Source organism: Anneissia japonica, unplaced genomic scaffold, assembly GCF_011630105.1.
Source record: "Anneissia japonica isolate Jap-2015-1 unplaced genomic scaffold, ASM1163010v1 scaffold287715_len1027211_cov185, whole genome shotgun sequence".
NCBI lineage: Eukaryota > Metazoa > Echinodermata > Crinoidea > Comatulida > Comatulidae > Anneissia > Anneissia japonica.
Window position 1 is genome coordinate 378,635 of NW_022724789.1, and position 15,794 is coordinate 394,428.

The window sequence follows — 15,794 nt, forward strand, 5'->3', positions numbered from 1 at the left end:
TTTTGAGCGTAAAGAAAACATTTGCCAGAGTGGAAAAAAAGTTTCATTAACAGGGACTCGAACCAGAAATTTTCCGCTGTTGATGCAGATGCCTTAAACAACTGGGCCACTGGGGCTTTGTTGGGAATTCAAAAGTGATTATAAGCAATTTGATTTTTCGGTGCAGTGATTCATGGACGATGAGAGCTTGGCCTGAGAAATACAGGTGTGGAACCCCTTCCCAGAAAAAGTTTCCTAGCATTTTATGGTACATCTCTAGAGCAAGTTTCCTGATATCTCCTTATTCTCCCAGATAATGATACCATTCACTTTCACATTCCCCTCTCTCCCATCAATCCCTCTCTTTGTCCCTATAGACAGTACACCACTGCCTGGAAATTACCCACCAACAATTTTCTAATTGTTCACCTACAACTAATTATGTTATTTTTTTACATAACTTACTTTATACCAACTCAAACATTAAACAAGTTATTTTTGACTTAAATTTTTTCATTTCAAACTGCTGCAGCCCAATACGCTGGCCTAGAGAAGAACCACACAACACTGATCACAACTGTACAGGAGCAGAAACAACTTGTAACCCAGCTAGAGCGTGACCTAGCTAGCGTTAATTCACTTTCTAGCTTCTACAGAGGAGAAGGCGAAGTAAGATTTTATATTCATATTTCATAATTATTTTAAATCTTATATCAATATTTTTATATTTTTGATGAAAAGGTTTTAAACCAGTAAATTGATTTGAAATGAGAAATATAAAAACAAGTGAAGTCTTTATTATATTTATTATTATATTTTTTTTCATTGCAAATGGGCTCATGTTGTCTGACAAAAAGTATTAGAAAATAAATAAATAAATAAATAAAGTCTGATTACCCCCACCCATGACTGGCAAATACTATGGCTTTAGCCGAAGATGGTAGTACATTTCTGCAGATAATGCAATGGAGCCTAAAAAATAAATACATGGGAAACTTCCAATACTGACAGTTTATTTGGTTGCTTCTGAGTATTACATTCTCTGTCCTTTTACTATAGTCTTGTATTTTCATTGTTTATTATGTGAATTTAACCAGTGAGATCAACTACATTTTGATTTTATTTGGTTATTGTAATTTTATCACTTTTTATGTCTTTTTTAGGGACAGGCACAGCCAAATTCTGAAGCCGAAATCATTGCTGAAATGGTAAAGAATTCAGCCCCAGGTATGTGTACCAGTAAAATAATTGTAAAATGTAAGCAAAATTGTATAATATTATTGAAGTATATATCTACAAGCACTACGTAAGCACATACTTAATATCGCTTATTGCTATCCAGTGGTGTGTCTATGGATATGGGGCTTAAGGAGGTGCCTCCTTTGACGTCTCATGCTTTGTGTGTGTGTTTTTTTTTTTTTTGGCTTATCCAGTGGCTTATAATATTGGCATGGGTTGGGGGTGCTAATGGGGTGGTGGGCATTAGCTGTCAAAATTAGGTAAAGTTAGGTGATTTTCTTTTTATAGCTACTGCTATGTAAGTTTTTTGCTTAGTAAATTTGCAGTGGGGATTAAACAAGGTATTAAAAGATTAGGCTTTCAGTAGAGAAACTGAAAATTTACTTCTATTTCAAAAGGTTCATTGATTGTTTTTATTTTAATAGTTTTGCCAGTAAGTCACACAGTTCAAGAGGTAGGTGCTGTGGACTCCCTCTTGCCAATTGTGTCAAGTCAGAGGGAACGATTCAGGATCAGGAATCAAGAATTAGAGGGTGTAAGTTTACAACATTTAAAACCTCATTAATGTTGTCTGAAATCCTATGATTTATATAGGCAAACCAACCAAAAAAAAACTATCTGACTGAAAATTTAATAAAATAATTAATATAAAAATACAAATATTTATTATTATATATTATATTTTCCCTAAGGTTTCTGATATTCTGTATGTCTCTCTCATCCTGTTAGGTTCATATTTATTTTTGTGCCTTTTCTTGTTACTTCTGTTATAATCAATATTCATTTCAATAGTTTCAATTCCACATTAAAATACGGATAAACAATTATTTACAAGGAAAAATCAACAGTGTTGATAATGGGTCCCCAAATCTATCAAAGTAGGGTCCCCAAAATACTGGATGCAAAACACATTGGTGAACTGGTTGATTGATGGTTTGATTGGTAGATTAAATGATTTATAAGTTGGTTAATCAGTTGGTTGATTGATTGATTGATATATTGTTTAATGGCTTGATTTATTTATGGATAAGTTAATTGGTTGATTGATTATTTGATTGATGGATTAATAGATGAATTGATTGATTAATTATTTGGTGATAATTTGCAGGAAAATCAACAGCAGCAGAAACAAGTTTCTATGCTACAAAATGAAGTGGACACACTCAGATCTGACAATGTCAAGCTCTATGAGAAGATTAAGTTTCTACAGAGTTATCCAACATCCAAGGTATCTATTGCTATCATTATTTTTTTTATATTATGTAAAATATAATGTATGTAACATTTTTGAAAAATTCTTTGGTTTTCATATTCTTTGATTTAAGGTTCCAACCAATTAAATTATATTAATTTAAAAAAAAAATAAACTCCTTAAAATAAACTACTGACTAGGGAATCATTAAAAGCTGTTTTCTTTAAACCTACTTGGCTGATATCAAATGAATTAAATATTCATAACTTAGTACTTAACCAATTCTCATCAAATAAAAATTTTTTAATGGTTGATACACATGAAATGAGAAACCCCAAAAAACTCAATTTTGTGTCTACTGCCCACTTGTGGACAGGTAGACACTTTGCTACCATCTCTCCCGTAATCTGTAAGAGTAAATCCGGTTGCAGGAATTACGGGATGTGTCATAAGCTAAAGATAGAACTGAGCAGTCTTCTAATAAGTAAGATACAAAATATGATGCCATGCCTAGACCTGTCCTAGAAAGAACTACAAAGTCACCTGTTACTTGTACAGCATGTGAATTGCCAATACAGAAAGCGTTGATAGGTTTTTTGTTAAAAGTAACCAAAAAAAAAAATATATATATCAAACAGCAGGCACATGCTCCCGCCGGGAGCCTACTTTTAATATTACCAACAGACAGGTTCTTGCAAATATAATATAATGCTACTATTTATAACTTTATATGTTACTATTGATATATAACAGATATATAACTTTAGATAATACCTATCGTTTACTTATAGCCGTCGGCTAAGTACGATGAGACTGAGAGTCGATATTCCAGCCAGTATGAGGAGAGGTTGGATCCATTTAGTGCCTTTGGGAAGAAGGAACGACAGCGCAAATACATGAATCTGACGCCATATGATAAAGCAACGCTGGGAATGGTGAGTTGTTACACTAAAACTTGGGTCTCTTTTATTCCAAAAAAAAAAAACTATTGTAACTCTAATGTCTGTAAAATAATCCTATCCAGGTGTCTTAATTCAATCACCTTTAATATATTTCGGATGTACATTTCCATATTATCAAATATATGTACAAAGGTAAATTAAACTATGGAATTTGAATAGCTTGGTGGTTAAGATGCTAGTCTTCCAATCTCACTGTCCTAGGTTCAATTCCAGTCAGTGTTGCAGGATTTTGTTTTCACAACGAAAACAACTCAACTCCCTAAACCTCGTATTGAAATTTAGTTTATGTTTGTGTGTGTGTATATCTTGTGAAAGGGATTTTCACCATAGGCGTAGATCTCGGGGGATGGGGGATATATCCCCCAATATATGAAAAGGGGGGAATGGTCCATTGTATTTCTCCCCCCCCCCCCCCACATTTTTTTTTAATATTTTGATTTTGACTATGTATGGGATAAAATGGAGTTTTACACATTTCAAAAGACTGTCACAGAAATAATTGCACTGTCTTATGCGCTTACAAAGATGAAAATTATCATATTGTATTGATGTTGATAACAAAATTATTTTATCTGGTACCAATCTAAGCTCTTCTTTCCTTAGATGTTAGATGTGCTTGCAAAGCAAGCCACATTTTAACACTGAAGGGTGTGTACGACATCAGTAATTTTATGTCAATTCCAAGAATTTTTAATCATCCCCCCCAATGAAAAATACTTTTCTATGCCACTGATTTTCACCTACAAGTAGGACAGTGACATGACTTTTCGTCTTTTGTATTGTTTCTGATTTTATCATGTAGAAGGCATCCAAATATCAGATTAGCTGGAAAGGTCACCCTCTATAAAGATGGTTGAAATAAATCAATAAAAATAAATTCGCTAATTACAATCATTGGTGCATGTGTTGTATGCTTAAATAAATAAAATTAAATGTTTATGTACAGTTGTAATGTATTAATATTGGTATTATTATTTTTTCAGGGTCGTTTTATCTTGTCTAACAAGGTAGCTCGTACAATTGCTTTCTTCTACACTGTTTTCCTGCACTGTCTGGTGTTCCTAGTGTTATATTATCTAGCATACACATCAGCCTGCAAAAGAGATATGGCATCCGAGTGCGTTCAGAAGTAAGTTTACAGTGCATGTTAGTAGTGGGGTATGGGTATCTTAGGGTGGGGGTGGGGTATGGGCTGTCTCTTATACACATCTAGATGTGTATAAGAGACAGGGGGAAGAGAGTGGAAACCCTCAATTATTTAATTGTGGTGGTGGGACAAGCCCAACTGAACCAATATCTAAAATCAAAGTTTGGGCTTTTTTTTGGGTAGACATTCCACCTCACCCTATGTTCAACTGTGATTAAGATACCTTGATTGTGAATTTTTAGCTCAGTGGTTACAAGCAAAAATAAATGCAGGTTGAGTGATGGTTAACTGTTTGTCCTAGGATTGTACTGTAATACTTTTGACAAAGACATTTCTAAACCAATCCTAATTCCAATATTTGATTCTTTTCCTTAAATTTACCTTTTTAATTGGACAGATATTTTGATTATGGAATATTTTTTTTATTTCTTTATAATTGTTTAATTGTCTTCATTCCTATTTAAAAAGCATGCTTCACTGTGACCATGTTATAGAAAACTAAATGGAAAACTAAAAATGTTGTCTGTGATTAGCTACCAAAAAGTATGTTTGGGTTTAGTAGTTTGTAAGAATGAATACTTGTAGATGTTCTTTCTAGCCAATGAGGCTCAAAGGTGCTGATCTAAGTAAAACAAAATTGTTACTGTTTGTGCAAGTATATCTGTAATTCAATAGTTGATATTATATAAAGTAATACATAAACATAATTATAATTATAACAATGGTGATGTTCTCCCTGTATTTAAAGTTTTTTTTGTTTTTTTTTTACCACTGGTTTATAAAGCCTCTTTAGTAGTGTGGAATAAAAATTTAAACTACTGTATTGTCCTTTTCAATTCCCTGATTTGATATTCAAACTGTTCTAGTCATTAATCTACATTACTTATTATAAGATAATATGGGAATTTTTATAATAATTATTATTTTTATTAGTTATTTTAACATTATTTATTATACTGTAATATTTTTTGTACAGGTAAAGCATGCATTTTACTCATACACAATCTTTAGTTAGTGATGTTCAATTAATATTCTTCCCATATTTTTAGAATGTATTTAAAAATTACCTTTAGTGCAAATGAAGGCATTGTATTGTAATTATGTAGAATTGTTGTAAAAGACCAGTTACCATATTTTTTTCTAAAAGCATATACCAATTTGAACCATTTTATTTCGAAAATGTAATGCTTTATTATTTACAAATAAAATAGTGTAATATTTACAGTCACATTTTGTCTTTGTTGATTAACTCTATTGAGCAGTGGCTCCCAACCAGAACATTGGTCAGGGACCAGGAACAAAAAATCCCTGGCAGGATTCACAGGAGTGGTTTTATGGCTTAGTATGGCCCAGATTGTGCTTAAACCACAATATTAGGGATTGGCAATCAAATTACAAGTTATCTTTGATACGACAGGTTTCAGGGCTGTCCAAGTCAACACTGACTCTGTTGCAGCAACATTATGAGCTTACTCAGGTTGTTTTGTGTTTTGACAATTTCTAGATGATCTGTATTTCTTTTTGGATGAATATAACTTCCAGAATTTATATGGCGTCAATTCTAAACTAAACATTACTCTTTGGATCCATAACTTGGCAAAGTGGCACGAAGTGCAACATTTCCCTTCCAGGGGAGTACACTGCGCCAAAGAGTACAGAAAACAGCAAGAGACTCTAGTACTGTACACTTGTTGTAAGTGTAAACAAAACTATACTTTACGCAGCTATTGGAGGATGCCCGCTGTCATTTTTATGCTTTTATTACCCAGTACTGCACCATTTTTTGTTTTTCTGTTTTCCACATGATAAAGCACTTTCGTAGAGGATGGTATTATCATACCATTGAAGTGGACCGCACTTCCAGTAAACTTGTACATAGTTGGCGCACAACTCCATCATGATTTTCCATTGTAACGAGGTGACTGAGTTATTTACAAATGGGACTATACTCTCTTCCTGTTTCTATACTCTTCGACTACACACAAATACCATATACCAGGTAATATCCTAGGTAAAGAAAGCGCTCCTGGGACTGAAAGGCAAGCATTTTAAACACCAAGCTACAAATGCACTCTTTCTACAACCCCCATAAAACCTCTTCTTTACTGCATGTTTCTCTGGAGGGACCTTCCTTGGGGCATCTGCAAGATTGGCCTAAGTTCTATTAAATGCTTCATGTCAATGGATCGGTCTCTGAGTAAGGATGACCGTTCTGCATTTCTATGACATCATCAAACTGTTGCAGATGGAACTTCATTACTTGGTGGTTGGACATCACTTTGAGAGCGATGTAACCAATTATGACCTCAAAGACCACAAAACCCAGGAACACAATGTGGACGGCACGTTCTACAGGAAACGGCATTGAACCAATAAGCAGTATAAATGCGCAGAGTGGAAGCTGAAGAACTAATGTCAGGAGCCAGAAGCCAGCCAGCTCAGGAACCTGAAGATAGAGAAGATAGTAAAAATATAGTATTGCATTACATTTATCAAAGTTACTTTATATTTTTGCATTCCCTTACTGCATATCCAGGTTACGTCTTTGACTGGAATGAACATGTGACAAGCACTGTACAAAACATTTTTTATTTTCAATAAATCTTAAATCTAAGAATGCACTTTATAAAGGTGATTTTTTAATCATTATTAAAAGAAGTCTTCCAATTAATGACCACCGCCAATTATAGACCACTTTCCATTTACAATTATTTTTCTAATTGGTCAAAGCTGAAAAAGGCCATAAAAACCCTGGTCCACTGAACGATATATAGGAAAAAATTTACAGCATGGATTTATTTCAAAAAGTAGTTACTTCTACTTTTCTTGGTGTAGAATAATAGGACTACTGTACCTCAAATCATCCACCACCTCAGAAAGTAAATTTTAATACTTCCTCGCAAACCTTGTTTATTTGTATTATACAGGTCTCCCGTTAATTAAAGATCCCTCCAATTCCTAATATCTTATTATTCTACTTTTAGAGATCAAATCTGCAAGATTATGGAAACTCTGTTCCCAGAAGTGGTCTTTTATTGGAGGGAGTCCTGTATACTGTATTATGTTTAAGAATTTGTTTGTATTATAGAGAAAATTCTAAATTGTATTATACTAACACGTTCTTGAAGATTGCCAAGGTAACCAAGATACAGTCTCATAACTTCTGTTCCAGACATGATGACGTATACTGTGATGTAGATGAACTGGTTGATCTCTTGCAGGTACAAGAACTGGAAATACATTTAATCAGAATTAGTCACATAAATCATGGTGGTAAGGTACGCTTTGTCTTAGAACATCACCACGATGACCTCCGCTACTGCTGTGCTCTCAGGTTGCAGCTGCAGATACAGAAATGTTTTGCTGAGGCGGCCAAGTGGCAATTGAGGACCTAAAATCCAAGAGGACGGAACATATGTTCCAAATATTAGGATTGGGGTGTTCTCTTGCTTATTGTGAAGTCCAGGTGGCTACCCCCCCCCCCCTTTTCCCTCTCCTCTCCCTACCCCCGAAAGCTTTGGAATTTCAGCCATTTTAATCAGTTATATAATGATAATGACTTGGTGAATTTTTGGTTCCATCCTATAATGAGTGAATTAGGTGACATCAATGTTGAGTATGAGGTCTATATTATAATTTAGTTACCTTGAGGTCCAGCATAACAATGCAGGTTATGATCCAGAAAGGAAAGAAGAAAACGTTGAAGTATAACGCCATCTGTAGTGGCAGGCTAGTGACTATCTCATTACCTGTAAATACATAATTTTAAAGACGTCATTCAGAAAGCAGAACATTTCTACACTTGGTTTTGTAGTTCAGCATGTCCCCACTGGGATTTCCAAGAGGGTATTAAGCCCAGACCCCCACCACACCCCAATTGATGGGGGAGTCAGCCATTGAATCCGCCACTGAATAGGGCCACTGTAAAACATCAATCTGTATAATGGAGTGCATTAACCGGCATTATATCACCCAAAATTTTATTTATTTTGTTTCTTTGAAATTGATGTACAGTGTATGTACTGTATTATCTTCGAAAGGCTTCTATTTGAGGCTACTTTTGCAAGATAATGAGGGGGCTACAATTTGAGATTGGCTCCACTGGGCTTCAATTCAAGGTTTTATGGTATGTCAATATCTGCAAAAAAAAAAAAAAACTGCATACAACATTAATGTTGTCAAGAGCATTATTCTATTGACCTGTACCAAGTTTGCTGTCAAAATATATGAAATATTTGGAAAAGTCATGCTGCACCAAACCACTATAGTACTACTACCTGTAAAGTTCAATTATTATTTATTCCATCAAACTTGCAGTTAATAACTGAATCACTTTGAAGTTAAAAAATATTGTTGTCTGAACATACATAGTCCTGTATGTATCTTATTATGTATTTTCTTAAATTTATTTAATTTTTGGTAGGCTGACATACTGTACATAATACAGATGTTAATTTATTTAAAGTCTGTTAATTCATATTTGTATTCTGTTGTGATATGTTTTTGTAAACATACCAATTATTATTTAATGCCATCGATACAAAATAAAATAAAAATAAAATACAGCAGAAAAAGGCAATAAACAAACAATAGTTAAAAACATTTGATATTAAAATGGCAGACCTACTGTACATTGTCCAAATAAATAAAATAAAAATACAATACAGCAGAAAAAAGCAATAAACAAACAACAGTTAAGAACATTGATATTAAAAGACAGACCTACATAACAAATAAGATAGTATAATACATACTCCAAGTATCGAAATGCACGCCATCGTGTCGGGATTCAATATTTCGACAATAATTATGTCATCATCAGGAATAAACAAATAATGACCTTGCATTGACAAAAAGTACAATTGAGTATACATATAAAATATATTATAAATATTAAATAAAACTGAAATACAATTAATAATAACAATTAATTATAGATCTGGACCTAGTTAATAAAAAGTAAAAAAATATAAAATGCCTTTTTTATAGCCGAAATTAAATTATTTAATAAGAGACAATCAATTAAACAATCAAATTTCAATAAAAAAATATAAAAAAAATAGGCCTAGTAGTACTGTAGAAGACTCAAATACCTAGGCCTACTTAGGAAACAGAAAAATTATTAGATTTTCACTCTTTAAAAAAAAAAAAAGTGATGAGGGACGGTGGGTTCTTTTTTTCTTTAATCGGAACAATAGAATATTGCTGTTTTTTATTGATAAGGGAGGGACTGTTTAGTATTTGGCAAGAATATTGTAAAAATATTGTATAAAAGCAGGTTTAATTTAATTTTTTTTAAAGGAAGTGTATTTCCAGTCACAAAATTGCATTGTTTTTTATGTTGTTGAAACAAATGATGCGGCAAACAAATTTTTTTTATTCCCGTATCAATATTTCCCAAATTTTTTTTGTGGACGGGAGTGATAATCTAACAATTTTTTTATATGTGCCTTACTTTACTCTAGATTTATAGGCAAGCCAAGGCCTTTAAAAATATATTACCCTAAAACCTGGCTAAGGTAGCTGGTAATTGGTGGGCTCTGGCGTGCCCAGGCCCGGCCTACTTTCTAGGCTACATAAAACAGGGCTAGGCCTAGCCTAGTTAGGCCTACTATTACTAAGGTAGGTATGTTACAAAAAAAATCAAATTGGTTGGATGTCTACCATTTTCATAGCACAAAATCTACTAAATGTTACAACATCAAAAACGTTTTCAGAATTAAATTTGGTTGCTTGGTTGATTTTCTATGATTTTTTTAAAATTTTAATTTTGCTGAAAATTTGGCTACAGACATTATACAAATTGTGTGACCTTTTTCATTATCTGCACCATTAAAACATCATAACTTTTTTTTTTTTCACGTCACGCTTTGTAACGTACCTAACTAAGGAAAGGCCTAACGCCTAGCCTAGCTAGTTAGCATATTACCGGGTCTTAATAGATGGTGCTGCCTTTGATCTCTAACCCCTCTAACTGGAAACACAGCTTCAGTAAATGATGTTAGTTTTTGTCGCATATAATCTGCAGCCATCATCAAAATTCACTGTTTTGCTCTTCTTGGGTTTGTTTTGTTTTTAGCTAGCCAGAAAGCGACATCTCAACACCTCGCGACGATGCAGGCGCTATAATGGATGTGCTGTTTTGGTACAGAGGGCAGCAGACACATAAACTGAAGCTTCTGCAATGTGGGTTGACGCGATTTGACGGAAGTTGACGGGGTTGTCGCGATTTGATCGTGGAAACAAAGATTAGATTTGCTGATCGAGTAAACATGGCAGTCGCGGAGCAAGAAGGAGTGAAACTAGAATCCGAAGATGCTGGCAAAATTCGCTGTAATCTGGTCATGGTTGATGGTGAATTTCAGGAATTTCTAAATTCAAGAGACAACAAAAAGACAAAAGAAACAGAAAAATTTGGAATGCGTGTATTTGAGGCCTACTTGGAATCTCAAGGAATGAACTTGGATACGGTATTGACGGATCTAAGCCAAGGAGCCTTGGATGAAATCATTGCGCAGTTTTACCCGTCTGCACGGACCAAAAGAGGTGCCTATTATTCTAAAAGCTCTATCATGCTTATTAGATTTTCTCTGGCTAGATATGTGATGAAGCTAAAGAAGGTAGACATAACTGACAGTTTGCAGTTTCCTAAGGCATGTATGTCGTTCAAGGCAAGTGTTAAAAAACTTGAAATGGAAGGTAAAGCTGCAACAAAGCATTATGACCCAATTTCCGATGAGGACATGAGAAAAATTCAGGCTTCCTTAGATATGGACCATAACGTTGGTCTTCAAAGGAAAGTGTTTATTGATATGATGTTGTATTTCTGTAACACAAACAGAGGGCGAGACTCATTGAGATTACTGCAACCATCGGATTTTATCTTTCTAAAAAGTGATGATGGACGTGAATACGTTGAACTTTGTGATATGGAAACAACCAACCACAGATTTGATAATGGATGCAGGCAAGGAGGACAAATGTTTGAAATTCCAGGCCATCCGCGATGTCCAGTAAAGAGTCTAAAGAAATACTTGTCTAAGTTAAACCCTGCTATAGACGTTCTGTTTCAAAGACCCACAGCAAAATTTGTTGAACAATCTCCAACATGGTATGACAATGCCGTGTTGGGAGTAAATAAAATTGGCACACTGATGAAGGATATCAGTGAGGAAGCAGGGTGCACGACAGTATACACCAATCATTGTCTTCGAGCAACGGCAGTTTCTAAGGCGGATTCACTCAAATATGCCGAGATAATAAAAATGGCCGGTTATATGCCCGAAGACTGCTTTGCGCATTACTCAACTAGGCCTATAACAAACGAGAGGAATATAAGTATGTCGTTACCTGGGATAAAAAAACAATATAATTAATGTTTAAACAAAACAGTAATTATGATGCCCTACCCCGACTGTTGGCCTATACTGTAGTAAGGGCTGTGCAAGGAATATATGCTCCATGCAAAAATTTGGCTTAGAAATCTGTCTGCGCATTTAAGAAAAAATGGGCCGCTTTCCTCACAGATTTTGCCGAAAATTATGCTTTGGCCCACTAATAATATACAAACAATGTATTATGCAATTATTATGATTATGCACACCTATTTTCCTAGCGATTTTCGGCACAACTTTGGGTTTTTTAGGTATCATCTGCTCAATTAAAAACCTTTACAGTATCATAGTATGGATGCCCTATCCTACAGAATTATTAGTTTTTTTAATATCACAAATTGTATATCTAATTTTTTGTATAGTAACAGCAGGCTGGTCTGGCTGGTCCCATTACAGTGGGGAAGCCTTTGGTTGCCAATTGTCATTGATAAAAAGTTGCTGTACGCAAGGGTCACTCAGTTCCAGCGGGGGAATTTTCCCCCAGATAATTTTCATGCTCTGGGCCCCCCACAAAAAAGAAGAATACCACAATTTGTCAGGGAGAAAAAAAAAAGTGTATTTTCTACATATCAGTAGACTATCTATAATTTAAGCCTCTGAAACCCCTAAATTGTCATATTTTTTTGGAACTTTTCCCCCTAAACCTTTTTCCAGATATTTTGAGCGACGCGAAAAAGCCCACTGCAAGCCACCCCAGAGTATTTCACCCCTGAAATTTTACCTTGCGGCCCCCCCTCCCCAGATTTCAGAAGCTGACACTGCCACTGCATAGAAATACTCAATTATTACATACAAAAACCACTAATTAGCTTTTTTAGGTACTTTGGGCTTTTTCCCGAAAATCCTGGGTACTGGGAGATTGCATGTTGGAACGTGTACTTTGGGTAGCTCAAATGTACAGATACTGTATATAGTGTAATAATTAATAGCAGCAGTTGAACATTTATGGGTCAGTTTTTCTTGGGTTTCACAATAACTTATAAGTACTGTACTGTAATTGGACAAGCCTAAATAGGCCAGTAACAAATCTAACCAAATGTTTTGTGAAGTCCGATGGAAAACTCATTGTCCTGGACAATGTGCAGACCTATTTATTTATGGGTCTAAGCCTAATGATATATTTCTTTAGTATTTTAATCTATTCCATTGCAGAAGATCAAAGCAGCCACAGCCAAACAGGAAAAAGAAGCATTGATGAGGAGGTAACTAGATTAATAATAATATATTTTCCCTTTGAATTTTTTTTTTCTTGTACAGTAATTAATGTTAAACATAAATAAGCAGTTAGAATAGTTGCGTATCACTTAGTGGAAATTTATTATACGAAGGTTAAATTAATGCAAGAAAAAAAATCGTGAGGGCCTGCAATGCCAGAGGGATTTTTTTTGAATGCATTAATCTAACCTAAGTATAATAAATTTCCCCTAGTGTATATTAGGCACTATTCTAATTGCTTTGTAAGTCAATCGCTGTGCGTTAATGTTAGTTTTTTAATCAAACTGTTGTGGTAGTCGATGGTTGCTATAGTGATATGATCAGTATATTTGTGCGCGTATTACATTTAGCTTTGTTTGAAGAACTTGTCATGAATTTACTATTTTGATAGACGTTCATAAAAGAAATAAAAAATTTGTTAAGCATTTGAGAGAATACAGTATTGTAATCCTATTTCGGTTGGTGCAGACAGGTAAAATTGTGTGATGATTTCACTTACTGTAGGCTTACGTATCGATCTAGGCTAGGCCTATTGCACAGGCAGAGTAATCACTGAACAACCAACAACGGCAAACATCACTTTATATGGATTTATGATAGAGTCTATAGCAACCGTTCTACAACCGTCAGTTTGATTATAAAAGGCCATAGAAAAGGTGATGGACATCACAACTGACTTATAAAGCAATTAATTAATTAATTAATTAATTTTGTACACTCTATATGAAGTAGAAGCCTATAGGAACCATTATTTACTTAAAAAATTGCCTTCAGCACTGCAGGCTTCAAGCAATTTTTAAAGGAAATAATGAATCCTTCGTCGTTGGCCATTTCCTACAGTGTGCTCAAAACCTGACTATAATTGCCTAATATAAGCTATAAGAAGACCATTGTTTTTGTGTTATAGAACTTTTCCTTTAAAATATTGTAAGTTTAAGACAGACAGATATAAAGTACATTACTTTATTGTCACATCAATAAAAATGCAAGACTGTTCCTTGTTACAATAACATAAAAAATACCCAAGAAAATACATACTGTACAAAAACAAAAAGTCAAAATACAATATGTGCAAACATTACAATTTAACATAAAAGAAACATTACATATAAAGAGGAGGCCATGAGAACGAACATTATTCCGAATAAAGAGTGGGAGGCCATGATTAAATCATGACTGTCCTCTCTTTATTTGTAGTAATGTTCGTTATAGGTTTATTCAAATATAATCAGTGCATCTGTTGATTGAAATTTAATAAAGATTAAAATTTGAATTCATTTATTATTTATTGCAATTTATGTCCACTTAAAGATTAAAACTTGGATTTATAAATTAATTAAATTTTTTAATGCAATTAATGTTATTACTGAAAGCATAAAAATATAAAATTATTGGAAATAGTTAAATTTAATAATGAATTATTGCACAAGCAGAATTATCTGACAATTTTATTAAAAATAGGCGAATTGCTGATGGAAAAGAACCTATTTTGTTGTGACTAATAGATACCAGAATTGCAAAAAAAAAGTAAGCGCTATACAGTAGTTTTTGTGAAGCACAAAGAGTTACTGATTTTTCCTTCCTTTCTTAAAATCTTACCCAGGACAAGAAGGAAGAAGACGTGTCATCAGCATCAACGTCGACCATCAACACATTGAACCAGGATGAAGAAGGATTATTTGCTGCAACAGTTGGTGCAAAACTGAGATCACTTCCCCCCAAAAAGAAGGCAAAGGCACAAGTGAAAATTATGGAAACCTTGTTCCAAATTGAATGGGAATCTGATTAAAGCCGGGTAGGGTGGGTGGGTGTTGTATGCAGGCTCCTACCCCAAAATGCATTGTTGAGTTAGTTGTTTTAAAGTTTTAAATTTTAATACAGTTGTATTGTTGATATGCGGAAAAAAATATTATTGAGCACGAGGCTCAGTTTTTTAAAATAAATATGAAAATATGTGAATATGTTTGTTGATTTGTTTCCAGTTGTTTAACAAGAAGTCTTGGGGGCCCAGGGACAAAGAGAGTGCTGGGGGCCCTATGCATTTTAGTAATCGGTTACAGTTGTCAAGAAAGTGGCTGAATGGCCCCTTCACAGTAGATTGTCAAACAAGACCGTAGCCTGCTACTACTATGATTTGATTTTTCTATATGAATGCTGGTACTACCTTCACTTCCATATTTGGAACTACAGTATTCCACTTTCAGTTTGTAGTGGAGCTGACCATAGAACAATTATGGGTTGGGAATTGATATTGTATTAATGAAGAAAACATTTGTGAGTTAAAAACCTGGGATTAGAATGTTTTAATTTGCTAGTTTTGGGTCTCTTCTACTAATTAAACTGTTGTAATGACAAGGCTTTGTTAAGGAAGTACAGTAATATTCATAGTAGGAAGCGGACCTTTTGGGCTAGTTAAAAATCTTTCTTTTCTGTGGATACCCCACCAATGTGGGGACATTGTTCTTCCTTGGGATCCAGATAACAAAAACTTATTTCATACAAATTTCAGTAGTTGCTCCTAGTTGCTACGGAAATTTTGCCTAATTACGGACATACAGAAATATACGAAAAAATTACAGAATTTATCATAGGCCTAGACACAAATAAATACAGGTCTCCCTCCAAATAAAGACCACTTTTGGGACAGGAGTTCCATGGTCTTTAGC

The 15,794-nt window shown here is 34.3% G+C and overlaps 3 protein-coding genes across 3 annotated transcripts in view; 2 read left to right on the top strand and 1 right to left on the bottom strand.

Moving 5' to 3' along the window:
* The window catches only part of LOC117112592 (protein CASP-like), a 38,861-nt gene extending 34,337 nt beyond the window's left edge, over positions 1–4,524 (top strand). The window contains exons 12-17 of the mRNA XM_033255692.1: positions 512–648; positions 1,143–1,206; positions 1,644–1,753; positions 2,327–2,446; positions 3,202–3,345; positions 4,356–4,524. Of these exons, the coding sequence (XP_033111583.1) occupies positions 512–648; positions 1,143–1,206; positions 1,644–1,753; positions 2,327–2,446; positions 3,202–3,345; positions 4,356–4,505 (725 nt within the window). The 3' untranslated portion in view covers positions 4,506–4,524. The remainder of the gene's footprint in view (positions 1–511; positions 649–1,142; positions 1,207–1,643; positions 1,754–2,326; positions 2,447–3,201; positions 3,346–4,355) is intronic.
* A 743-nt stretch (positions 4,525–5,267) lies between these two features.
* LOC117112596 (transmembrane protein 17-like) lies at positions 5,268–10,647 on the bottom strand. The gene is made up of 4 exons (XM_033255697.1): positions 10,449–10,647; positions 8,165–8,268; positions 7,636–7,749; positions 5,268–6,965 (listed from the first exon to the last, which is right to left on the bottom strand). The coding sequence occupies exons 1-4, from the start codon at positions 10,552–10,554 to the stop codon at positions 6,693–6,695; spliced, it is 597 nt and encodes a 198-aa protein (XP_033111588.1). The 5' UTR covers positions 10,555–10,647; the 3' UTR covers positions 5,268–6,692.
* Positions 10,648–10,679: 32 nt separating this feature from the next.
* Positions 10,680–15,087, top strand: LOC117112594. The gene is made up of 3 exons (XM_033255694.1): positions 10,680–11,857; positions 13,066–13,115; positions 14,732–15,087. The coding sequence occupies exons 1-3, from the start codon at positions 10,792–10,794 to the stop codon at positions 14,915–14,917; spliced, it is 1,302 nt and encodes a 433-aa protein (XP_033111585.1). The 5' UTR covers positions 10,680–10,791; the 3' UTR covers positions 14,918–15,087.
* The last annotated feature ends 707 nt before the right edge of the window (positions 15,088–15,794 follow it).

Excerpts from the sequence above, each read along its gene's own strand:
- LOC117112596 (XM_033255697.1), bottom strand. The coding sequence starts at position 10,554 with ATGATGGCTGCAGATTATATGCGACAAAAACTAACATCATTTACTGAA. Across the intron at positions 8,269-10,448 it reads GCACCATCTATTAAGACCCG|GTAATGAGATAGTCACTAGC; the intron begins GTAATATGCTAA and ends ATGTATTTACAG. Across the intron at positions 6,966-7,635 it reads TTGGCAATCTTCAAGAACGT|GTTCCTGAGCTGGCTGGCTT; the intron begins GTTAGTATAATA and ends CTCTATCTTCAG.
- LOC117112594 (XM_033255694.1), top strand. The coding sequence starts at position 10,792 with ATGGCAGTCGCGGAGCAAGAAGGAGTGAAACTAGAATCCGAAGATGCT. Across the intron at positions 11,858-13,065 it reads AACAAACGAGAGGAATATAA|AAGATCAAAGCAGCCACAGC; the intron begins GTATGTCGTTAC and ends ATTCCATTGCAG. Across the intron at positions 13,116-14,731 it reads AAAGAAGCATTGATGAGGAG|GACAAGAAGGAAGAAGACGT; the intron begins GTAACTAGATTA and ends AATCTTACCCAG.